The 25,361-nt window shown below is 40.9% G+C and overlaps 6 protein-coding genes and 1 long non-coding RNA gene across 11 annotated transcripts; 3 read left to right on the forward strand and 4 right to left on the reverse strand.

Moving 5' to 3' along the window:
• Nucleotides 1–72: 72 nt before the first annotated feature.
• Nucleotides 73–982, reverse strand: LOC124320436 (60S ribosomal protein L31-like). Of its 2 annotated transcripts, none has more exons than XM_046783321.1 (3): nt 803–982; nt 355–578; nt 73–283 (listed from the first exon to the last, which is right to left on the reverse strand). In XM_046783321.1, the coding sequence occupies exons 1-3, from the start codon at nt 965–967 to the stop codon at nt 133–135; spliced, it is 540 nt and encodes a 179-aa protein (XP_046639277.1). In that variant the 5' UTR covers nt 968–982; the 3' UTR covers nt 73–132. The 2 variants fall into 2 exon arrangements, with proteins under 2 accessions (XP_046639277.1, XP_046639278.1); XM_046783322.1 differs by lacking the exon at nt 803–982 and adding an exon at nt 719–793.
• Nucleotides 983–1,701: 719 nt separating this feature from the next.
• Nucleotides 1,702–5,242, reverse strand: LOC124320331. The gene is made up of 15 exons (XM_046783174.1): nt 4,968–5,242; nt 4,687–4,891; nt 4,476–4,625; nt 4,284–4,402; nt 3,886–4,003; nt 3,736–3,828; nt 3,620–3,652; nt 3,525–3,559; nt 3,404–3,452; nt 3,211–3,340; nt 2,933–3,131; nt 2,704–2,835; nt 2,561–2,641; nt 2,415–2,490; nt 1,702–2,345 (listed from the first exon to the last, which is right to left on the reverse strand). The coding sequence occupies exons 1-15, from the start codon at nt 4,998–5,000 to the stop codon at nt 2,242–2,244; spliced, it is 1,557 nt and encodes a 518-aa protein (XP_046639130.1). The 5' UTR covers nt 5,001–5,242; the 3' UTR covers nt 1,702–2,241.
• A 250-nt stretch (nt 5,243–5,492) lies between these two features.
• Nucleotides 5,493–14,174, forward strand: LOC124320379 (cuticlin-4-like). Of its 2 annotated transcripts, none has more exons than XM_046783247.1 (10): nt 5,493–5,589; nt 5,819–5,922; nt 7,768–7,821; nt 9,706–9,787; nt 10,832–11,037; nt 11,150–11,289; nt 12,028–12,258; nt 12,336–12,492; nt 12,564–12,767; nt 12,836–14,174. In XM_046783247.1, exons 3-10 carry the CDS (start codon nt 7,774–7,776, stop codon nt 13,034–13,036), a joined length of 1,269 nt encoding a protein of 422 aa, XP_046639203.1. In that variant the 5' UTR covers nt 5,493–5,589; nt 5,819–5,922; nt 7,768–7,773; the 3' UTR covers nt 13,037–14,174. The 2 variants fall into 2 exon arrangements, with proteins under 2 accessions (XP_046639203.1, XP_046639202.1); XM_046783246.1 differs by having other exon boundaries at nt 5,524–5,634.
• A 567-nt stretch (nt 14,175–14,741) lies between these two features.
• On the forward strand, nt 14,742–15,356 carry LOC124320464. The gene is made up of 2 exons (XR_006913850.1): nt 14,742–14,945; nt 15,131–15,356. It is a non-coding gene; the product is annotated as an uncharacterized LOC124320464 (long non-coding RNA).
• A 2,231-nt stretch (nt 15,357–17,587) lies between these two features.
• On the reverse strand, nt 17,588–25,227 carry LOC124320398 (aurora kinase-like). Its single transcript, XM_046783278.1, has 9 exons — nt 25,203–25,227; nt 19,220–19,267; nt 19,083–19,158; nt 18,760–18,945; nt 18,544–18,678; nt 18,321–18,479; nt 18,070–18,243; nt 17,831–17,983; nt 17,588–17,752 (listed from the first exon to the last, which is right to left on the reverse strand). The coding sequence occupies exons 3-9, from the start codon at nt 19,151–19,153 to the stop codon at nt 17,713–17,715; spliced, it is 918 nt and encodes a 305-aa protein (XP_046639234.1). The 5' UTR covers nt 19,154–19,158; nt 19,220–19,267; nt 25,203–25,227; the 3' UTR covers nt 17,588–17,712.
• LOC124324630 (extensin-2-like) lies at nt 20,584–23,423 on the forward strand. The gene is made up of 4 exons (XM_046784382.1): nt 20,584–20,675; nt 20,862–21,217; nt 21,875–22,357; nt 23,361–23,423. The coding sequence occupies exons 1-4, from the start codon at nt 20,660–20,662 to the stop codon at nt 23,421–23,423; spliced, it is 918 nt and encodes a 305-aa protein (XP_046640338.1). The 5' UTR covers nt 20,584–20,659.
• LOC124320397 (aurora kinase-like) lies at nt 22,959–25,275 on the reverse strand. Of its 3 annotated transcripts, none has more exons than XM_046783277.1 (8): nt 25,123–25,275; nt 24,980–25,052; nt 24,662–24,847; nt 24,446–24,580; nt 24,225–24,383; nt 23,974–24,147; nt 23,735–23,887; nt 22,959–23,657 (listed from the first exon to the last, which is right to left on the reverse strand). In XM_046783277.1, exons 2-8 carry the CDS (start codon nt 25,045–25,047, stop codon nt 23,618–23,620), a joined length of 915 nt encoding a protein of 304 aa, XP_046639233.1. In that variant the 5' UTR covers nt 25,048–25,052; nt 25,123–25,275; the 3' UTR covers nt 22,959–23,617. The 3 variants fall into 3 exon arrangements, with proteins under 3 accessions (XP_046639233.1, XP_046639231.1, XP_046639232.1); XM_046783275.1 differs by having other exon boundaries at nt 24,977–25,052; nt 25,123–25,274; XM_046783276.1 differs by having other exon boundaries at nt 24,977–25,052; nt 25,184–25,271.
• Nucleotides 25,276–25,361: the final 86 nt, after the last annotated feature.

The raw sequence follows: 25,361 nt of genomic DNA on the forward strand, positions 1-25,361 counted from the left end.
GGAGCAGTTCTTTTAAACCAAGGACTAGCAGCGTGGTAGCAATATAGTAAATAATGAGTTAGAAAAAAGAAATTAACCACAAAACATTGTATTGCAGTCATACAACGAATCAGGCCAAAGGGTGTTTCACGTTTAATCTTCAGAAACTTCCTGGTTTTCAGTTTGGAGTCCCTTGAAGGTTGCAACAGGGATGAAAGAGACCAAAGTGTACAGCTTATGGGGTGAATCTTCATCCTCGTTACGGCGACGAGACAGGCGAACACGAACTCTGAATGGAACACTCCTGTCAATGACAAAAGTAGTTTCATTAGTTGATTCCATTTTTTACAGCAAAGCTAGTGAATGTCTTCTCACCTGACTCCCTGGGACCAGATGTGTTTGTTGAGTCTTGTCTCAATGCGGACATCGGGAGTACCCATGGCCTGTTCAGCGAATTTGCGGATTTCCTTGATGGCTCTTGGAGCACGTCTCTTGAAACTGATACCGTGGATACGTTTGTGGAGATTAACAGTGTAATCTCTGGTCACCACTTCATTGATGGCAGATTTGCGGGTCTTCTCTCTCTTTTCCTTGGCCATCTGCAATGAAAACATAAGTTTTTAAGTTCAATACTAAAACACCTTGGCCAACCGGTCGTCAATTTTCCATCACATATTCCTAAGGAATTCTACGGCTGAGAAAAAAGAAAATGCTCCCAAACCGTTGCAAATTGTCTTACTTTTAAGAATAACTAAAAAACTTGAACTAAACACTTATTTCAGCAAGGATGAAATCCGATAAAATAGAAAACTATCCAACTTACTTTGCTTTTGACTGCTGAACAAAACGAAGTGGTCCGAAAGGAGGAGCCTAATAGAAAGAAGTTAAAAGTTGCCAGATAGAAAGAAAACACTGAGGGTCGAAATGAACAGCGACCAAATGACCAATTGTCAAAATCTAAAAAAATTTTATACACAAGAATTAGCATTTGGCAGGGGATTTTTATTTTTTAATTGTCGGTTTTGCTTCAATATTTTCCTTTTTACTACTATTTACAAGTGATAATCATCTCTTTTTTAGTTACGTTTTCTGAAACTTTAAGCAACCATATAGGGTTCGGCAACATCACCAGACTCCAGACCAACGACACTCAAACACTCGATCATCAACTTTTATACCTTATGTCAACAATACATGATAAATTTATAGCTTATATTTTATAGATTTGCATCATGCAAGAATGAATGTTATTTCATCAACGCACAACTAACTGGTACTTGTTATTGATTGGAAAAATGAAAAACGATCTTCAACTATGGTGAAGGTGGTGCTGGAGCTGGAGTACATTTTCGGACTCTTTCGAAGGACACGGTTTACGGAAGAAAAATACCCACCCCTTTTTTAAGTACTTGGCTAATTGCCTTAATGCCATTCATTTCAGTTTTCTATAAATATCTCATCTAGCGAGGGTAGTACAGCGCTATTTATTTGATTAGTATCTTTCTGCATTTGAATTTAATTTATACTGACATCCCATTGGGCGGCGAGGTTCCCGTGATGAGTTAAGCTTTTGTTAATTATAAGTTATAAGATAAAAATAAAATGCTGCCGCTTCTCCATTCAATTTTTGGGTTAACATAGTAGAATTCAATAACTCTATCGAGCACTTCGAGAAAAACCAGGGACCTTGATATCCTATTCACGAAGATTAAAGACTAAAAGTTTACTTAATAGCATCATGGGTTTATTTCAAACGAATAGATAAAATAATTTTTGAATGTGACTAGGTTATATATGTACAGGAGTGTGCAATATAATCGCGCAAATGGGATACATAGACAACAAAGGCATAAAACATGCTAGCATGCTAAAATTAGGAAAACATTTTTTGTGCACGGGCGAGTTTTCAGTATGCAACAAAGTAAAAATTCACGTTGAGAAAAACCATACTGATGTTACACTGTTGTAGAATCCAGTTAAAATAATTTGCCAATGCGGTTAAGAGGCATTCTAAGCGTTTACATTTTCCATGCCATAAATTCGTATGGTAGAGTTGACTTAAAATTTCCAGCACATCTCTCTACTGGAGCGAAAGACTTGATTGCAAAATTACTCAAACCACGAGCAGAAGATCGTATCCCTCTAAGAAAATTACTTGAACATAGCTGGATTCTACAACTTACACTGTTTACAGGAGACCACTTTGCGGCCATGCGAATCGTGTCTGTAGGACCATCAGGGTCCTACATAATCCGGTTAACATTATGAGCTGCCTGCGCCCAATTGTTTCAAAACGACACGCGACGTAAGCGCTAAAAGTAACCCAGCAGCGGCTGTACCCATGGCGCCATACGTAATATTCATTCCTTGAAAAAAAAAATTTGAGAAACGATATCGAATTTAATTTTAGAAATTAGATTAACGACAAATTATACCGAAAATAGTCATTTGCGGTGGAGACTGCCACATGACGTAAAGAGCATGTAATCTCTGCTCCATCGGACAGATACACTGAAATATAATTACAAGATAGAGATGAGGAAATAGATCTTAAATTCGACAAGTAAACAAAATGTGTTACCTTCAATAAACGCTTGCCTTCACCATTTACTTCTGCATAGGCAGCGCATAACAACGGCAATATCATCATGGGTATGCAGACCTATGAACAACAATTGATTCAAAATTGACGCACCATAATGAAGCTGCCACATGATAACAAACCTCAGCGACTTGCAACGGGTGCGGTGTATAAGACAACCACTGGACCAAACCTATGGCCACCCATGATAAACAAAGAGTCGTCACGCAGGTAGTCCAACGTTGAAACATCACGGACGATATACGCGTAGAGCACTACACCACAAGATAAAAACGATAAAAAGTTAATTGTTAAAGTTCAGCAAAAACAAACCGACTAGTTATTATTATCTGCGGATTGTTGGCAACTTACTGATAATCTCCAATATCTTTGTAGCACAACTGCCGTTGACATTGGCTTGATCTGGTCTTTTGTTTCGTTATCGCTTTGTGCGGCAGCTGAAGGCGGGTTGTTCTGAAAAATGACGGGAGAAGTGACGTCGTGCAGTTCCAGTGTTGACCGTTGTGAAAGGCCAATTCCGGGCGACATGGGTTCTTTGGGAGAACCCTTTCTATCGAGAATGAAGTTTATAAAACAGCAGGTGTTGATTAACAACTACATTTGCCTTTCAAAGGCTTTTGCTGGCATACTCTAATTGTCCGTCCGTAGATGTAGGCTCGACATTGTTATTTGTTAAGGTGGTACAACGACGACGCATTTTCGGCTCAGCATCACCATCTGATGACTGATCAGCGTCGTTTTCAGTAACCCATAATAAATCTACGTTTAGAGTTTCAATTTTCAATAAGTCGCTTAAGGATTAGAAACTAAACAATAGCAAACCATTGTACGAAGCATTCGATCCAAAGCGTTGGCGCTCGTATATGATTGCCTGTAATTTTTTTAAATTATCATGTTGCGTATTTCTTTTCTTTTTTAATTTAGACTTAGTGATTTTACGTACATCTCTTTCCAAGTCCTGAATGAAGCGACGAATTCCTGTTTTTAAAATAAAGTTGTTAATCAAAGAATTATATGGATTCATCGTGGATTATTTACCCATGGTGTTGGTGCGGCAAACGGAAAGAAGAACTGCCATGTGTGAATAATAATTCAAATTGCAAAATTATTAGCAATAACATTTAAAAAATAATACTATTAAAAAGGCCCAGTACCAATGCCAACAAGGGAATTCCACAGAATGGCGAAGATGGAGAAAACGCACAAGGCGATGAAACGAATCTGGCAGAGAATGGGCGAAATGCCAGCTGTTGCGAAATAAGAATTCAAGCTTTGGGGTTGCAGTTAATAATATATTCTGGTACCTGTTGAACACGTTTCTCGGTCAGCATACCAATAGTAGTAGGCTGAAATGTTGTGAACGGCGACGAACGTAGTCATCAACAGGAAAAAAACGAAGGCCGCATTGACCTTCAATATCGTCTGAATAGATCGCATGAATAAGAAATGGCAATATTATTAAAGCACGTGCAATAATTACGCAATCTAGTAAATTCGACGGGGAACATGGGCGTTTTCACGCCATTCCGGTCTCACCGCTAGTGTATTATACGACGCAATTCAACGCCCACTTGTGACGAGGTAGGAGTGGGTAGACTGTTTCCGCATTCGAATATTTTCTTATATTTTTAGTTTTTGCGTTTTTCAAAACGACACCAACGAAAAAATAGAAGTGGAATTTGTGGAATGGAAGTTGACTCACCTTGGCGTGAAGCCGGACCATTTCGAGAAATTTGGAAGAATTATACAATCGATAGGCAAGATTTTTAGCGTAGAGTCCCAGTAGACACCAAAAGATCGTTAGCGACACCATAGCGATTCCTTGATAAGAAAACAAACAAGGCATCAGCAATTACAAGCACCACCACATCCAACCACATCGTTGTTTGCGTACCATCCATGACGTCGGTGTGATATTTCTGTCGAGATCCGGCCACTTTATCCCCCGTCATTAAAATTCCCGTTTGGTTATTCTTCAACTCGTCGACACGTGAATGTTGGACAAATTCGGCGATGACATAGGTGCTGGTAGAGATAACTAACACTTATAAAGAACCACGATGCATTTCGGGACAATTTTTCGCCAATGAATAAAAGACATTTACCTAAAGCCGAAACGATTGTTGATGCATACAAAACGGTGGCCACAATAGCTCGGTCGTTGGGTCGAATCCTGATGCCCAATGCCTGAGCGATTGAAATCCACAGCCAAGCAGGAAGCTTTTTAGATCGGCGAACAAGATACTGTTTAGCGGGAGCGTCAGCAGCCATTCCCACCTTTTCCGGCTCGATTTCCACGTTGCAGGCGTGCTATTATTCAAGTTTTTATCTTCTCAATGTCGGTCGAGATGGGAACAAGTCTATTACACAACTGTTTTCCACTTACGTTATTATTGTTTTCCATTTTTCGGTAAGGCATGTTGACACTGCTGTGCGAGATAAAGGAAATGGATTGGATTAGACCCACTTCTCGGTCCTTGGTCCCCCGGCAGTGTTATATTGCGAAAGATCGTGGCACACTCAAAAGCCGATCGAGAACGTGAGATGGACTAATGGAATCGCGCCTCCTCTCTGGGACTGGGTTTCTGATTTCGACAGGAAATCCAGTGTTTTGATAAAAATAAATGGGAAATTACTGTTGTTGTTTTAACGAACGGTAGATGGCGTCTGTAGGTAGGTGGCGGTTTTTTTCTTTTTTTCAATGCTTGCACACCTGATGTTGATCGATCAGAAATTCGGTGATAATTCGATTAGAAAATGAAATTATTTTGCAATAAAACTAACATGTTAGAGATGGCATACGAAATAGAATTTCAACCAAAAATAAATATCATTTTTAAAAATAAAATAAACCAACAACGCAGATCATGTAGACGTATAGTACCGCCCACTGATCGTGACGTCAGCAGGTGTTCGGTTGGCCTGCTGCTCTCTGTCTTGTGATGCACAAAAAGCCGAAGAGAAAGGCTCGGCTAGAGGAGAGTGAAATTGCCAGCCGTACTATCCAGGTGCGTTTTGTGTTCGTGTGTTTCAGTCTCGCCATCATTTTACACGTTCGTTCCTTCACTTTTCAACTTAAAAAAGTTAAAACAAAAAATAAAAGCTAAATTGTTTTTCACACGAATTTCGTCGCACAAATTCCGAGGAAAACAATTGTCGATTTTATTCTAACGAATGGAAAGTTGTTTTAAAGTTTATTCTGTTTGTTTCTTCTTCTTCTTCTTCTTGACAAAACAGGATACATTGAAAGTTTAAGGTGCGATGAAGTGCTAGCCGTCGAAGCTATCCGATTACTAGCTCTTTACTTTACCGGATTAATTCTCATCTCTTCCCGCTCAAAGGTAATAACGTCATCTCAACTTTTCGTCAATTTTAAACATATTGTTGATTCGGTGGAGACCTCCCTGCTTGGCAAGGGAATGTGATGATGCAAACGCCGAGGGTGGAGTATAGTTGCCTAGTAATGGGATTTCATTGTGTTGGAGACCTTCACGTTTCCATACAAGGAGTGCGTGCTGTTTTCACCCGACTCTTGGCTTATTCACGCGACTCATTCTATGAGCAGCCTCCCAAAAGAGTCCTTTTTTTTCTCCCCACCTTTCTTCCATCCGCTTTCGTTTTCGTTTCATTTTTTAACGAAAGAATCGAGTGGGAATGAAGGCCATCGTCGTCGTCGGTGATGTTGAGTCACGGAAAATGCGGGGTCTTTGGCAATTGGTAACAAGGAAGGACTGGACAGATGCCCATTTCAATTGGCTCCTTTAAGAGTTGGAAATTCTTGGCATATGTCATTAGTGAGAGTTGGACAATATGGCTGCTGAGAGGAGAGATATATCTTTCACTCGTACAACACGTAACAGACGTCATGTTTGAAAATAAGAATTGCCTCACCTCGCCAGGTATAGGCAGGTGGGCGTGCGGTGCTAGGCGCGACCCTGCGGTTGCACGAACCAAAACCCCGAAAGAGTCTTTTTCTTTCTTCTACTTTCGAAAAGGAAAAGCACTATTTTTACTACAGCTAGTGGATAATATAGACGAAGGAGGAGTATCTAGTAAACTAGTCGGGAGTTGGCTTTGCTGGTCATTCTAGTCAAGGTCTTCTTTCTCGTTATTCCAAGAGAAGAAATGGACGGCCTTCACCACCGGAACTGGCCAATCATTTCTCTCTTGGGTCTACATAAGACGATGCGCATTTATCACACTCGGTGACTTATTACGTCAACTTTCGGAAAATGTTTGCCAAACCTTCTCAAGGCTTGACGTCGATAATGAAATGACTAAATACAGCCTGGGCCGGGGTTACAAGTTACAATGCGCGATGACGGCATGTGTATTTTTTCAGTGTGGGGGGAATAGAATAGACTGCAGCTGGGGAAATACGAAGAGAGAAAACTAAAAGAGCCAACAGTTCACGGTAGACACAGGTAGAACGACAAGAAAGGGCCGTCATCATCATCCTCCCAAACACCGGCATTTGCCTTCAGGGCTTACCGCTCTCTCAGAACCCTCCTCTTCCCCTCTACCAGTTCTGTAACATCCTGCCGCCAGGTAAAAAAGAAAAACGTAGGAAATAAGACAAATAATAATAAACAAAAAAAACCCATTCTTTTGCTCGCTTGAATGTTGGGACAACGACATCGCTAGGTCTCTAATTGCTTTGCTAGTCAGAGCTCAGTGACCGCGAGCCCAGCACATAGCGTTCACAAAGAAAACATTCGTTCATCGAAAGTGAAGAGCAATCGAATAGATCGAACTTGGACTCGATACGCGTTTTATTCACGGCATATGATAAAAACCAAATTTTTGCGCAAGAACGCGTGTAAAAAGGAAAATAACGACTACTAGTAAAAATAAGTATGTCTTGGCTTTTGACTATATAAGAATCATAATCTCGTCAACACACAGAACCAAACACCCAAATATGTTTTCTCGTCCCTTTCACTTCTTTTGAAACCGAGGTTCTCGCAAATGTCTCAGAGCTGCTGTGTATAACTGTGTTGTAGAATAACCAACTGTAAAATAAGAAACATGCCAGGGCGAATAGAATATCTGCTTTCATGCGGCTATTACTGCATCATCCCGCATTATCAAAAATACGAATAAATTACCGTGTCTGTGTGCTGTGGTATTATTTTTAATCATGTCTATGTTTGTTATTTTTTTATTATTCCGCGGGTGGAAAACAGGCAATCATGGGACTCAACTCCCTGCGAGGCCGTCTGCTGATCGTCTGCTGCTGGGTAAGATTCAATTACGAATTCTTCTCCTTATTTTGTTATAATCATTCCTCTTCGAGCGCTTATAAAACGCACCTCCGGTTCATTTTTCGTGAATTATAAGCAAGCCCTCCCTCCTTGAACAAGCGCCATTTTGCGTCTCCTTTTGGGCTGTTTGGAATTGAAATGCCGTCGAGTAATGATGCCAGTTGAGGCCGCCCCGGCAGTCACGAGCACTTAAGGGAAAAAATGACGACATTCAACCTTGCCCGGGACGCCACTCCATTTTTGCCAATTTTCATTTTGTGGGAGAGAGAATGAGACGCCAACCTTGAACCGGATGCGATGGTTTGGATCGTTATAACCTTTTTTTAAAACCATTCCACCCGCGACTAACATGTCGGGAGAAAATCGTGAATCGCCCCGCCATGCGGATTCAAAGACTTTCAAAAGGAAATTAAAGTGAAGGAGAGAGTCACTGCACTTGCACACGGAATCGCTCGTGATTTTCAGATTGAAGAAAACCCGCTGATCTCTGTGAAGTGAAAAAAGTCAAGTGTTAAGGGGTTTTCTTTTTTTATTTCTTATATTCCTGAATCGGGGGGAATAGAATATAAGGATACTTGCGTGCACAAGACCGCGTGACCGGTCGACGACCCCCCCTCTGTATATGAACCCATCCTCGGGGTAAAAGAGATAAAGGTTTTCTTGGGAAATCTTTTTTTTCCTTCTTCTTCTCTCCCCCGCTGTGCGTGCGTGTCGGATAGGGCCTTCTCTCTATATTATAATTTACATCCAGCAACGTCGTCGTGAACCCCATCTTTACTCTCTCTGTCTGCGCAGCTATTTCTTATTCCCCCACTTTTCTCTCTCTCCTTCTCTCATCCCTTTCGGTTGTTTGCGTCTGTGTAAATATATCCAGACGCCAAACCACAAGAAGGAAAAGAAACAAAAAAAGAACCTGGCTGTTTCACGAGATGGTGAACCTTATGGGAATCGACAGTCGCTTAGCTTCTCAGCCAGCTGGGAATGACTTTCACCTCTCAGCCGTCCCGGAATTCTGGTGGAAGCCCGTTTTTGACTCCTCAAAAAAAAAAAGACAAACGCGCGACAGCAGCAATTATCATTTCTCATATCAAAGACGACCGTACAGTACAGTTTGTTTCGAGATCTGTATAGAGTCCAAAATGATGACTATTCCGTTAGTCTCATCATGCCAACGAACCTTTCGCTTTCCACCGGAAACGTGGGATGAAAACCCGAGAGAAAGTCGTCACTAGACGATGTTTAGGCCGTAATGTATAAGTGAGGGGGGTTATTATTGTATGCCAGCAGATCGAGACCTGGCGATGCGCCCGTCAAAGGAACGATCGTCTCGATGATAGCAATAGAATGGCGCAATTGTTGTGAATTTTTGTCTTCCTTCTTTGTTCACGTTTGCCCCGTGGTGTAATGGCGCACTGCTTGTTGGGCGTCCCGTTAGATTTACCCATTATAATTCTGGTCGGTGTTGCGCATCGTTTGAACTTGGTTGATTGATCCCGCATTCAGCTCCTCTCCTCTATCTTTTTCTCTTCTCCGTTTATCTGAAGCAGAACAAATGGCATAGAGGAAGAAGATGGGAACCCGTTATCGTTGGGTTGCCCTAGCGGGGAAATAAATAATTTGAAGAACAACGCCGACAGCAAATTATTATTATTTTTGTTTTTCACAAAACGCATTCAGTGATGTGGGAAAAAACGGAAAAAACGGTGACAAATAATATACGCCGTACGTTTTTGTTTTGTTTTACAACCGTTCATCCGGTGTGGATTTTCTCAAAATTTTGTTGGAACAAAAATGAAAAGTGCTTGTTGGAATATCTTTTGATTTATTATTTGATCATTCTTTTTTTATATGTAATTGCAGTTATCAGTTTTGACTGTTACATCCACCGCCGAAGAATCGACGACGACTGCGTATCCCGTCACGTCCGACGTTACAACCAAAGGTATAAAAACAAAAAACATTTCTCGGTTCTATTACAACAATAAAATAAAAAAGAACTAAACTCTATACACGAGAACACGACGCATCCCAAATAATAATAGCGGCAACTTTCTATTATTTTATACGGAAGAGAAAAGAGAAGAGAGGAACGACAGTTAGTCGTGTGTCTGAGTTTCACGACGACGAACCTGCACAACGGTTGTCCCGTGCACTTAATACAGCAGATTTAGTGTGAGAATCGGCAATGAATGATGCACACAGGTGACACGACCAGGCAAAGAAATAGAAAGCCGGTTTAAGAAAACAACAAATTCCATTTCTGTTTTTTCTTTTTTGTTTTCTCGGACTCGGTGATTTTGGGGAAAGTACCAGAAGACACCAGATTGGCGGCTTCATTTCTCTTTTTCCAACATCTTTCTCCATATGCTTGGCATCGATAAGGCATTCTTCTTTCACTTGTGTTATTCGATTCTCCGTGTATGGAATGTATTAACATGCGGCGTGCAGCTCCAAAACAACAAACAAACAAGAGAAAGTCTCTGGACGACTATGGCCTCTTGATATAGCGACGACGAGCGAAAATTCGACGGGCCTGGCCAGGCCGCGCACATCTCCCGGCCCAGCCGTCCGTCCCATTCCAGTAAAGTCGCCTTGAGCCGCGCCCCACTTTCGACACGATGTAGGTTAGACGAGAAAGTGGCTCTTGCCGGTTAACCGCCGAAATGTTATCGCCAAGGCAACCATCTCTAATCACCCGTACATATAACATGAAGACTATATCTTGAAATCGTGTTGTGGGCCGGGAGGGAATGCCTCGTTATCGGCTATTAAACGGGTGCCTATTTGAAATTGGCGCTCTAATTTTGCTGTGAGAAAACTCAGAGAGAAAAGATGTTGGCCCAGCCTCATTCCCAGGAGCTTTTGTTCAAGAAAGCCGTTAGACACCCACCTGTTACATTTTCATTTTTGTTATTCATTAACATTGTTTTTTTAGCGATGTAGATTATACAATATGTTCTAATTGATTTTATTGTCCAATTTTCAGATGGTCTGGTGGATGCGGTCAACGTCGATTGTCACCAGCAGGAAATGTTGGTGACTCTCTCCACATTGGTTCCATTCCACGGGATGGTTTATCCGCGCGGACTCACCAAGAAATCGCCCTGCATGGCCGAATTCGATGTCCAGCTGGGTGACCAGTTCACCTACCGAGTGCCGCTTCGCTCTTGCAACACCATGTTCATCGATACCGTACGACACATATTATTATTTTAAAAACAATGTTTAGACTAAATGTATCCAGCAGCTAAAATTGTTTCAACTTTGGGAACATTTTCGGTCCCGCCTGGCTGGCGTTTAACAGGAAGACGGATTCATCGAGTACTTCAACACGATCGTCGTCCAGCCGCACAAAAAGCTGGTGACCAACCAAGGCCGTGGTTACCACGTCCGCTGTCGCTATCAAACCAAGGATACGGCAATCATTTCCGGATTTAACGTCAGGTATCATCAATTTTCGTATATACACTGAGTAAGGTCTAATGAGACGGAATCGACTGGAAATTCCGTCAAATTAAGCCAAATCCAAAGTGTCTGGGATGTCGTCATGTGGATGGAACGCCAAGGCTAATGGCAATCGGATTCACGGTTTCAAAAGGAAGAAAACAAAGACGATGGGTAAAAATATGACGACGACGGCCTTCTCATTCAGAATCGTTTTGTTCCGCCGAGTGCCATCGCATAAAAGAAATGCGGCTGATATTCTCCACCACACAGAGAGACTTCCTGGATGGATACTCTCTTTTGTACACAGACGCCAGCCGAGCGTTAAAATGCAAATGCGGCTGAAAAAATAAGACGCAACGGAAGAAAATAAAAGACGAACAAATAATAATTTAAAAACCTTGTGTACACACACAATATCTGTCTTATATCGAGAAACAAATGAGAAGCGTTGGAGCGTGAAAGGTCGGGTGTATCACAGACAATTTCGACGAGCGCTCTCGCTCCACCGACTCCAGTCTTGAAAGTAATTGGGCGGATGGGAATTTAATATTCTGAAAAGCCCGTCGTTGGCAGCTGCATAGGCAGCTCAAGTTCGTCGACCTTCTTCGGCCTTTTAGTTTCGTTCGTCCTTCTACTAGGCCAACCCGTATATACAATCAATGTCGTTTTATTGGCTCTTGCATACATTCACCTATTCATGATTGTATATAATTCTATTGAATTCTATTGATTCAGCTTCGCGGGGAATACCAAACTGGATACGACCTCGCCATTACCGGGAACGATGATGCACATTTACGCTGGCGATGCAGTCAATCACGTTCCAGCCGAGAATGTCAAAATCGGCGACCCGCTAACGCTGAAGGTAGCGCTCGACCAGCAAGAAGTCTACGGCATGACTGTAGCCGATTGCACCGTCCGTGACGGTCTCGGATGGAGTGAGCAGCTTCTTTACAACGACCAAGGGTATTATTTTGTCTATTTTTCTAAAAACATATTCCGCCTCCGTGTGTTGTATATAACTGTTTGGACGATTTCAAAAGGTGTCCCGTCGACTATGAGATCATGCCTCCGTTTGAATATGACGTCAACAAAACTTCCGCCATGGTCAAATTCCAGGCCCACAAATTTCCATACACGTCGTCTGTGTACTATCAGTGCAATGTTCGACTCTGCTTGCGCAATGGCGGATGCGAAGAGGTATTTTGAAAAATCGTAATTCTATTTGTTTCAGAAGATAATTTGTGTTATTATAATCCGCATCATTCCAGCCACCGCTGTGCGACAATCAAGGAAATAATCTTCGCCGTAAACGAAGGCAAGCGGAAGAGGAAGGTCCGCGGGCCGACTATCGAATTGATCATCCGTCGTTCGCCCGGAATGCGACAACTGTCGAAGTCTTTGGTGGTTTCTACGTCACCGACACCACCGACAGCGGGGAAACTCGCCTGTTTGACGGCGAGCCCATCGAAGAGGTGACCAATCTTATTTAAACCATCGAATCAATTAAATTTATTCGTGATTTCTATTTGAATTAAAACAGAATAAAGACGACCAATTGTGCATATCCCCACGAGATTTCGCCATCGGCATCGCTGTGGCCGGCCTCATTCTCATGATCGCCGTCGTCGCCGCTATTCTCTTCTTGTGCGCCAGACGACGACACAAGCGCGTCTCGTCTACCACCGGAAGCTCAGTCTATTCCGGACCGTACACCAATACGGCCTACAGTCACTCGAGTTGAACGTTTGAATAAGCGCAGAAGAAGAAAAAAAACAAAACTCGCGTCTCTTTTTATGCCTCATCTTTTTATCCTTTCCGTTTCAATCCAACACACAAAAACACCCGTTGATTGTGTGCACCATGTAAACGGAACGTCCATCATCGCCTTCGTACTTATTCGTTTGCTGTGTGTGTCTATATTGTCTCTTTGTTTTTTGGATTCGTTCGATTCGCCTCTTGATGGAACTCCCCACTCGCTCGATAGGGTTGTGCGCGTTGGTCTTGGAAGGACACACACACTGCGTGGCTGATGATGTGTGTTTTTTGGTCACCTTTAATCGTATAAGTTTGTTGCACCCGAAATGCGTTTTGGAGTAAACTCGTTGCGCGAAGATTACGTCATTGATGCTGTTGCATGGACGGTGTGCCATAACCGCGTCACTTTCTCTCCCGTTTGTTTTAAATTGACGATGTGCATGTGCTGTGTGTGTTTCTTGTGTTGTTTTCCACTTAAAAATAACCCGCTGATGCAATCACGCGAATGGCTGACGTCGATTTTGTAGGTCGACGACACTCATTCCGTCGCAACTTGTCGGACGGCTCCTTCATAGCGGAGGCGTTGCTGGCGACTTGCTTTCGATTCCTGAGTGCAATATTATTAAGATTTTCCCCCCTTTTTTTAAAAAAATAATTGGTTTTCTACTTAGAGATGTTCTTTGGAAAAAATCCAAGAGACAAAACTCTATGCCTTAAAAGAAAAATGTGTTTTTTCAATAATTAGCCTATTCTTCCTTTTTGCAACGCACAACAACAAAAAAACAAAAAGAGATAGCCTTCCAAAATGGTTAAATTTTTTACCGTTTGGCTTTGGTCAGCTTTTCTTAGTATTGAATTTATCAAAAAATGGGTGCTGTCCGATCTATCTACTACATCTTGGTTTCAATTTATAATCATATCTAATATTTCACTATGCCTTCGTGCTTGGGCTCTCTATTGGGTCCCAATCCTCTGATGCTAATATTCAAAAATTCGCAAAAACAAAAAACACAAATTCATTTTCTCCGGTTTAACATATTGATCAAATGCGTGTATTGTTTTTTCATTCTTTATTCAGTACCAAAAAAAGCGGCAAAAATACAACGTTCTATTAGACTCCTAAACTGATTTTATTTCACTTTATGTAGGAATCAATCTGTCTGCCAATAAACGCGCGCGTTACACAATAGAATTTTTTAATTTCACTCCACCTTAAGAAAATGTGTTGTAGACTTGTAGGTATGGCAATAAATGCCTGATTTACGATTAAATTGATTCGATGAGATTTGATTGATTTCAGTTTAATATCTGAAAGACTGCCTAGCACATATTCATCGAAGGTTTACTTCAGCAATGTTAGATGATTTACAGGATTTACAAGCGCAAATGGAAACCAATACTAGTTATCCGATGTCCATCTCTACATATTCGATAAGCCTATAAAATCATTTCAGACAGAAGAAGATTGCATTCAATTCATTTGAACACTAATTATAATTGACTTTTTGCATACCACACTGACAATTAAAAGCATTTAGATGGTATGTGGATGGATTTTATAGTTATTTAATTACCAAATGGCGTGGTATTAATTTCATAAGATAGAGAGAAGACGGAAAACTGGATAAAACAGTAAAATAATTGGAAACGAAACGTACTTAATTCAAGTTATATCGAGACATCAAGTGATATCAAGGACACAGTGCCCGAGGTATTGGAGAAGGTAGGGATCACACCTTCAGGGCTCCATTGTTCCTAGGAGCGTAATAAGCCAAGGTTGTCTCAGGTCAGGTATATAAACCGTGGCGTTCATTCCAATCATCAGCAGACTGCTCCATCTTCTCACTCAGTAAGCAGCAAGTCTCACGAAGGCAGCATTATGGGGTTTATTAAAGGTAAACTTTTAAAACTCAAATTTAAATTTTGTTTTGCGAGAATTGTTATTGATTAAATGCAGAATTATTTTACACGTTAAAATCTGGTTGTTCCGTTGATGCATTCTTTTGTGTTCATTTGGTCTTCTTTAACCCAGATGTTGTCAATGACTAAACTCTAAACTTATTATCCTATTGAATTTCAGTTACAATGGAACTGGTCTTATTATGTGCAATCCTGGGAGTTATTCCTTCCATGGTCAACGCCGGGCTTATGGGTGAAGCCATGGAATTGCAGAAACGAAGTGGAAGTTAGTCGTACGCTCAGAGTTACACTACAACGACAACTGCTGCTCCAGTTTATTACACCGAAGCCCCGAAGTACTACACCACTACAACTGCTGCTCCAGTTTACTACACCGAGGCACCAAAGTACTACGCTGAGCCAACTTACTACACCACTACTACTGCTGCTCCAGTTTACTACACCGAGGCCCCAAAGTATTACGCTGAGCCGACTTACTACACCACTACTACTGCTGCTCCAGTTTACTACACTGAGGCACCAAAGTACTACGCTGAGCCAACTTACTACACCACTACTACTGCTGCTCCAGTTTACTACACTGAGGCACCAAAGTACTACGCTGAGCCAACTTACTACACCACTACTGCTGCTGCTCCAGTTTACTACATCGAGGCCCCGAAGTATTACGCTGAGCCGACTTACTACACCACCACAACTGCTGCTCCAGTTTACTACACCAAGGCACCAATGTACTACACCACTACAACTGCTGCTCCAGTTTACTACACCGAGGCACCAAAGTACTACGCTGAGCCAACTTACTACACCACAACTACTGCTGCTCCAGTTTACTACACCGAGGCCCCGAAGTATTACGCTGAGCCGACTTACTACACCACTACAACTGCTGCTCCAGTTTACTACACCGAGGCACAAAAGTACTACGCTGAGCCAACTTACTACACCACTACAACTGCTGCTCCAGTTTACTACACCGAGGCACCAAAGTACTACGCTGAGCCAACTTACTACACCACCACAACTGCTGCCCCAGTTTACTACACCGAGGCACCAAAGTACTACGCTGAGCCGACTTACTACACCACCACAACTGCTGCCCCAGTTTACTACACCGAGGCCCCGAAGTATTACGCTGAGCCGACTTACTACACCACTACTACTGCTGCCCCAGTTTACTACACCGAGGCCCCGAAGTATTATGCTGAGCCAACTTACTACACCACTACTACTGCTGCTCCAGTTTACTACACCGAGGCACCAAAGTACTACACTGAGCCGACTTACTACACCACTACTACTGCTGCCCCAGTTTACTACACCGAAGCCCCGAAGTACTACGCTGAGCCGACTTACTACACCACCACAACTGCTGCTCCAGTTTACTACAGCGAGAAACCAAAGTACTACACTGAGCCGGCTTACTACACCACTACTACTGCTGCTCCAGTTTACTACACCGAAGCCCCGAAGTACTACCCTGAGCCGACTTACTACACCACCACAACTGCTGCTCCTGTTTACTACACCGAGGCACCAAAGTACTACGCTGAGCCGACTTACTACACCACCACAACTGCTGCCCCAGTTTACTACACCGAGGCCCCGAAGTATTACGCTGAGCCAACTTACTACACCACTACTACTGCTGCCCCAGTTTACTACACCGAGGCACCAAAGTACTACGCTGAGCCAACTTACTACACCACTACTACTGCTGCTCCAGTTTACTACACCGAGGCCCCGAAGTATTACGCTGAGCCAACTTACTACACCACTACTACTGCTTCTCCAGTTTACTACAGCGAGAAACCAAAGTACTACACTGAGCCGACTTACTACACCACTACTACTGCTGCCCCAGTTTACTACACCGAAGCCCCGAAGTACTACACTGAGCCGACTTACTACACCACCACAACTGCCGCTCCGGTTTATTACACCGCAGCCCCGAAGTACTACTCTGAGCCAACCTACTAAACCACTACCACGTCGCTCCTTCATATATAATACTATGCTTTTTCCCATCTCAGTTGTGCTTTGAAGCATGTGGAGATATTTGTTTTTTCTCAACTATTTGAAGTATTATTCGTTAAATCAATTGTTTGATTGTTTAATATTTATCTGGTGTTGTGCCTACCGCGTAGTTTTGATGTGCTATAATAAAATGGATTCTTACTCATAATTTCTTACAAATCTAATCATTACTGCCAGTTAGAAAGAGATCCACGACTGATGCTCTATTGAAAATCTAGTTTTTGATTCATTGTAATAATTTCCACGGAACTTTCTATTAGGAATTTGCTTTTTGCTTGAACTCATTCAATGAATAAAACTTACTTTCGTCGTTAGCAGCTATTTTATACATGCTTAAAAAATAAATGTAATTTTAAAATAATTGAATAAATTTCAATTGTGATTTTTTTCCATAAAGGATAATCCAAATTCTTTTTAAAATTAAATCCTTTAACATTTATTAGGATGATGTAACGGGAAACAAAATAGAGAACGAATAGCATGTAAAGGACGACTGGCGAACTTAGTATAAATTTGCATAATATTTGATGTAATAACGTGAATGATAAACTTAGCCATTAATAACTTACGTGCGAGCAGCATTTATGAAAAGTATTTATTGTATTACATAATTGAGAGAAGAGATAAAAGCAATCGGGAATGGAATTTACAAATTGAAATTTTACTTTACAAATTTATGGTTAGATTGCCATTAAATATCAAAGTTTATGCTTTGTTGGGTTGCATTATCTGGAAAGTCGGTAACCTGATGAAATACACACGTAATGCGTCACAATTATATTTGAAGACGAGTTTTAAATAAAATTATTTAAAAAAATCATACCTGGATCGAACTTCGTCGGAAAGGTGCTGTAGAATCCAGCTATGTTCAAGTAATTTTCGTAGAGGGATACGATCTTCTGCTCGTGGTTTGAGTAGTTTAGCAATCAAGTCTTTCGCTCCAGTAGAGAGATGTGCTGGAAATTTTAAGTCAACTCTACCATACGAAATCATGGCATGGAAAATGAAAACGCTTAGAATGCCTCTTAACCACATTGGCAAATTATTCGACAAAATTAATACTTGCAAATACGGTGGTAAGTGAGATCTTGCTTTTTCTCTTCAAAAGGAGGTGATCCCACTAAGAATTCGTAGCAAAGAATACCAAGAGTCCACAAATCTACACGTTCGTCGTGAGAGCGCCCTTCTACCATTTCGGGGGCTAAATAATCCAATGTCCCGCACATGGTTGTACGCCTATTGAACAAAAACAATATAACATAAATAACTTCGATTTGTTTGGTTCTACACTAAACAATCATATTTTACTTTACCTAGACGAAGGAGCATGGACGGACCAACCAAAATCTGCTATTTTAATTTCTCCACGAATTCCTAGTAAAAGATTTTCTGGCTTAATATCTCGGTGGATTACTTTCCATTTATGACAGTATATCAATGCATCAGCTAGCTGAGCCATGTAATTGGCCGTCCTAAAAATAAGGGTAATTAATTTCCCACAGAACTTATGTTTCTGTTATATTTTTAAAAATTTACTGTGGTTCAGAAAAACGGCCATTGGGTTGGCGTTTCAGGTACTTGTACATTTCTCCCTTTCCGGCGTATTCCAAGATGAGGTAAATACGAGTTTCATCATAAAAATATCCGTGCATGCGTAAAACATTGGGATGTCTACAGCAGAGTTGCAGAAAAGTTTTGATGTGCATTAGTGATATAAATTTTCCATAAAACATTGATCTCATTAGTATGTACTGTAAATGTGACTGGATTTCAATTTCACGTCTCAACTGGTGTTCCATCTGACATTTTTGTAGTTGAGATTTAAACAAAATCTTCAGGGCTACAATGTATTTGGTATTGATTTCTCTAGCCAAGTACACATTTCCAAACTTCCCTTTACCAAGAGGACGGCCAATTTCAAAGTTATCAAGACTCCATCTGGGTTGAAACAAACAAGCAGAGAAACACACATCATTTGGGAAGATTAATGCCACATTAAAATATTTAAGTCAAGAAGATAAATTAGAAACACTTTGTTGGAAAACTGTTCTGAAAAACAAAAAATTATAACATACTTCTTTGAATTTTCGAACTTAACAGTAGGTTGGTTTGTAGAGTTCTCTTTAAGTGGCTGTTTGGTTTCCATGTTATCTGTCAAATTTTTCAAAATCAAAACATGAAACATTTACAAAAACACAAAGTTCAAACTTACTTATTCACAATGTAATGCAATTAAATGTGTTGTAATTTAATGTCTAAACTCTCTTTCCAGGAGCCAGCCTACAATGATTGTGTCATACTGTTATTGGCAAAAGGTTTGTAGCTGGAATATGAGAGGGGGTTGGGGGGAGTCTAAAAGTCACGTCTGGTCCGCCAGAGTGGCCGCGTCTTAGCGTGACAGGTTGCCAAAGTCGGCGTGAAATGCAAAAAAAAACCACTTTCTTTGGTAAGAAAAAAACTTATGCGAGAGACAAAACTCTATGCCTTAAAAGAAAAATGTGTTTTTTCAATAATTAGCCTATTCTTCCTTTTTGCAACGCACAACAACAAAAACACAAAAAGAGATAGCCTTCCAAAATGGTTAAATTTTTTACCGTTTGGCTTTGGTCAGCTTTTCTTAGTATTGAATTTATCAAAAAATGGGTGCTGTCCGATCTATCTACTACATCTTGGTTTCAATTTATAATCATATCTAATATTTCACTATGCCTTCGTGCTTGGGCTCTCTATTGGGTCCCAATCCTCTGATGCTAATATTCAAAAATTCGCAAAAACAAAAAACACAAATTCATTTTCTCCGGTTTAACATATTGATCAAATGCGTGTATTGTTTTTTCATTCTTTATTCAGTACCAAAAAAAGCGGCAAAAATACAACGTTCTATTAGACTCCTAAACTGATTTTATTTCACTTTATGTAGGAATCAATCTGTCTGCCAATAAACGCGCGCGTTACACAATAGAATTTTTTAATTTCACTCCACCTTAAGAAAATGTGTTGTAGACTTGTATATGGCAATAAATGCCTGATTTACGATTAAATTGATTCGATGAGATTTGATTGATTTCAGTTTAATATCTGAAAGACTGCCTAGCACATATTCATCGAAGGTTTACTTCAGCAATGTTAGATGATTTACAGGATTTACAAGCGCAAATGGAAACCAATACTAGTTATCCGATGTCCATCTCTACATATTCGATAAGCCTATAAAATCATTTCAGACAGAAGAAGATTGCATTCAATTCATTTGAACACTAATTATAATTGACTTTTTGCATACCACACTGACAATTAAAAGCATTTGGATGGTATGTGGATGGATTTTTATAGTTATGTAATTACCAAATGGCGTGGTATTAATTTCATAAGATAGAGAGAAGACGGAAAACTGGATAAAACAGTAAAATAATTGGAAACGAAACGTACTTAATTCAAGTTATATCGAGACATCAAGTGATATCAAGGACACAGTGCCCGAGGTATTGGAGAAGGTAGGGATCACACCTTCAGGGCTCCATTGTTCCTAGGAGCGTAATAAGCCAAGGTTGTCTCAGGTCAGAGGTATATAAACCGTGGCGTTCATTCCAATCATCAGCAGACTGCTCCATCTTCTCACTCAGTAAGCAGCAAGTCTCACGAAGGCAGCATTATGGGGTTTATTAAAGGTAAACTTTTAAAACTCAAATTTAAATTTTGTTTTGCGAGAATTGTTATTGATTAAATGCAGAATTATTTTACACGTTAAAATCTGGTTGTTCCGTTGATGCATTCTTTTGTGGTCATTTGGTCTTCTTTAAACCCAGATGTTGTCAATGACTAAACTCTAAACTTATTATCCTATTGAATTTCAGTTACAATGGAACTGGTCTTATTATGTGCAATCCTGGGAGTTATTCCTTCCATGGTCAACGCCGGGCTTATGGGTGAAGCCATGGAATTGCAGAAACGAAGTGGAAGTTATTCGTACGCTCAGAGTTACACTACAACGACAACTGCTGCTCCAGTTTATTACACCGAAGCCCCGAAGTACTACACCACTACAACTGCTGTTCCAGTTTACTACACCGAGGCACCAAAGTACTACGCTGAGCCAACTTACTATACCACTACTACTGCTGCTCCAGTTTACTACACCGAGGCACCAAAGTACTACGCTGAGCCGACTTACTATACCACCACAACTGCTGCTCCAGTTTACTACACCGAGGCACCAAAGTATTACACCACTACAACTGCTGCTCCAGTTTACTACACCGAGGCACCAAAGTACTACGCTGAGCCAACTTACTACACCACTACTACTGCTGCTCCAGTTTACTACACCGAGGCACAAAAGTACTATGCTGAGCCGACTTACTACACCACTACAACTGCTGCTCCAGTATACTACACCGAGGCACAAAAGTACTACGCTGAGCCAACTTACTACACCACTACAACTGCTGCTCCAGTTTACTACACCGAGGCACCAAAGTACTACACCACTACAACTGCTGCTCCAGTTTACTACACCGAGGCACCAAAGTACTACGCTGAGCCAACTTACTACACCACTACTACTGCTGCTCCAGTTTACTACACCGAGGCACCAAAGTACTACGCTGAGCCGACTTACTACACCACTACAACTGCTGCTCCAGTATACTACACCGAGGCACCAAAGTACTACGCTGAGCCAACTTACTACACCACTACAACTGCTGCTCCAGTTTACTACACCGAGGCACCAAAGTACTACGCTGAGCCGACTTACTACACCACCACAACTGCTGCCCCAGTTTACTACACCGAGGCACCAAAGTACTACGCTGAGCCGACTTACTACACCACCACCACAACTGCTGCCCCAGTTTACTACACCGAGGCCCCGAAGTATTACGCTGAGCCGACTTACTACACCACTACTACTGCTGCCCCAGTTTACTACACCGAGGCCCCGAAGTATTACGCTGAGCAAACTTACTACACCACTACTACTGCTGCTCCAGTTTACTACACCGAGGCACCAAAGTACTACGCTGAGCCAACTTACTACACCACTACTACTGCTTCTCCAGTTTACTACAGCGAGAAACCAAAGTACTACACTGAGCCGACTTACTACACCACTACTACTGCTGCCCCAGTTTACTACACCGAAGCCCCGAAGTACTACGCTGAGCCGACTTACTACACCACCACAACTGCTGCTCCAGTTTACTACAGCAAGAAACCAAAGTACTACACTGAGCCGGCTTACTACACCACTACTACTGCTGCCCCAGATTACTACACCGAAGCCCCGAAGTACTACACTGAGCCGACTTACTACACCACCACAACTGCTGCTCCTGTTTACTACACCGAGGCACCAAAGTACTACACTGAGCCAACTTACTACACCACCACAACTGCTGCCCCAGTTTACTACACCGAGGCACCAAAGTACTACGCTGAGCCGACTTACTACACCACCACAACTGCTGCCCCAGTTTACTACACCGAGGCTCCGAAGTATTACGCTGAGCCAACTTACTACACCACTACTACTGCTGCCCCAGTTTACTACACCGAGGCACCAAAGTACTACGCTGAGCCAACTTACTACACCACTACTACTGCTGCTCCAGTTTACTACACCGAGGCCCCGAAGTATTACGCTGAGCCAACTTACTATACCACTACTACTGCTGCCCCAGTTTACTACACCGAGGCCCCCAAATACTACGCTGAGCCAACTTACTACACCACTACTACTGCTGCCCCAGTTTACTACACCGAGGCCCCCAAATACTACGCTGAGCCAACTTACTACACCACCACAGCTGCCGTTCCGGTTTATTACACCGCAGCCCCGAAGTACTACTCTGAGCCAACCTACTAAACCACAACCACGTCTGCTCCTTCATATATATTACTAAGCTTTGTCCTTTCTCAGTTGTGCTTTGAAGCATATTCTGTTTTTTCTCAACTATTTGAAGTATTCTTCGTAAAATCTATTGTTTGAATGTTTAATATTTATCTGGTGTTGTACCTACCGCGTAGTTCATTGTGCTATAATAAAATGGATTCTCACTCATAATTTATTACAAATCTAATCATTACTGCCAGTTAGAAAGGGATTCACGACTAATGCTCTATTGAAAATCTAGTTTTTTTATTCATTGTAGTTAACTTGACGGGTAATTTTCAATTAGGGATTTTCTTGAACTCATTCAATGAATAAAACTTACTTTCGTCGTTAGCAGCTAATTTTAGATGCTTAAAAAATATAGTCATTTTAAAATAATTAAATAAATTTTAATTGTGATTTTTTTCTATAGTGGATAATTCAAATTCTTATTAAAATTACATCCTTTAACATTTACTAGGATGATGTAACTGGAAACAGATTAGAGAAAGAATTGGATGTAAAGGATGACTGGCGAACTTAGTACAAATTTGCATAATATTTGCTGTAATAATGTGAATGATAAACTAAGCCATTAATGACTTACGTGCGAGCAGCATTTATGAAAAGTATTTATTGTATTACATAAATGAGAGAAGAGATAAAGGCAATCGGGAATCTAAGTTACAAATTGAAAATTTTTCTTTAAAAATGTATGGTTCCATTAAATATCAAAGTTTATGCTTTGTTGGGTTGCATTATCTGGAAGGTCGGTAACCTGATGAAATACACACGTAATGTGTCACAAATATATTTGAGGACGAGTGTTAAAATGAAATAAAAAAAAAATCATACCTGGATCGAACTTCGTCTGAAAGGTGCTGTAGAATCCAGCTATGTTCAAGTAATTTTCGTAGAGGGATACGATCTTCTGCTCGTGGTTTGAGTAATTTAGCAATCAAGTCTTTCGCTCCAGTAGAGAGATGTGCTGGAAATTTCAAGTCAACTCTACCATACGAATTCATGGCATGGAAAATGTAAACGCTTAGAATGCCTCTTAACCACATTGGCAAATTATGCGATAAAATTAATACTTGCAAATACGGCGGTAAGTGAGATCTTGCTTTTCCTCTTCAAAAGGAGGTGATCCCACTAAGAATTCGTAGCAAAGAATACCAAGAGTCCACAAATCTACACGTTCGTCGTGAGAGCGCCCTTCTACCATTTCGGGGGCTAAATAATCCAATGTCCCGCACATGGTTGTACGCCTATTGAACAAAAACAATATAACATAAATAACTTCGATTTGTTTGGTTCTACACTAAACAATCATATTTTACTTTACCTAGACGAAGGAGCATGGACGGACCAACCAAAATCGGCTATTTTAATTTCTCCATGAAATCCTAGTAAAAGATTTTCTGGCTTAATATCTCGGTGGATTACTTTCCGCGCGTGACAGTATATCAATGCATCGGCTAGCTGAGCCATGTAATTGGCCGTCCTAAAAATAAGGGTAAATTATTTTCCACAGAAATTATGTTTCTGTTATTTTTAAAAATTTACTGTGGTTCAGAAAAACGGCCATTGGGTTGGCGTTTCAGGTACTTGTACATTTCTCCATTTGCGGCGAATTCCAAGATGAGGTAAATACGAGTTTCATCATAAAAATATCCGTGCATGCGTAAAACATTGGGATGTCTACAGTAGAGTCGCAGAAAAGTTTGATGTGCATTAGTGATATAAATTTTCCATAAAACATGTGATCTCATTAGTATGTACTGTAAATGTGACTGGATTTCAATTTCACGTCTCAACTGGTGTTCCATCTGACATTTTTGTAGTTGAGATTTAAACAAAACCTTCAGGGCTACAATGTATTTGGTATTGATTTCTCTAGCCAAGTACACATTTCCAAACTTCCCTTTACCAAGAGGACGGCCAATTTCAAAGTTATCAAGACTCCATCTGGGTTGAAACAAACAAGCAGAGAAACACACATGATTTGGGAAGATTAATGCCACAATTAAAATATTTAAGTCAAGAAGATAAATGAGAAACACTTTGTTGGATTCTGAAAAAAAAATTATAACATACTTCTTCGAGTTTTCCAACTTAACAGTAGGTTGGTTTGAAGAGTTCTCTTTAAGTGGTTGCTTGGTTTCCATGTTATCTGTCAATTTCAAAATCAAAACATGAAAACTTTACAAAAACACGAAGTTCAAACTTACTTATTCACTTACATTTTCGTAAAAAACGTTTAGATTGGTCTAAATTTTCAAAATGTGTTGTAATTGTATATACCTCTATACCAATGTCTTAACTCTAAAACCCTAAACCGTGGTCTACTACGGTGCTGCTGCTACTGGACGGTTTTGGACAAATGGGAAAATTTTCAAACGGCAGAACAACCGGCGTTGCCGGTATGATGGTGAAATATTTTCGCCTCCTCCGTTTGTCGTTTTTCTCAGATTTTCTATAG

Source organism: Daphnia pulicaria, chromosome 1 (assembly GCF_021234035.1).
Source record: "Daphnia pulicaria isolate SC F1-1A chromosome 1, SC_F0-13Bv2, whole genome shotgun sequence".
Lineage (NCBI taxonomy): Eukaryota > Metazoa > Arthropoda > Branchiopoda > Diplostraca > Daphniidae > Daphnia > Daphnia pulicaria.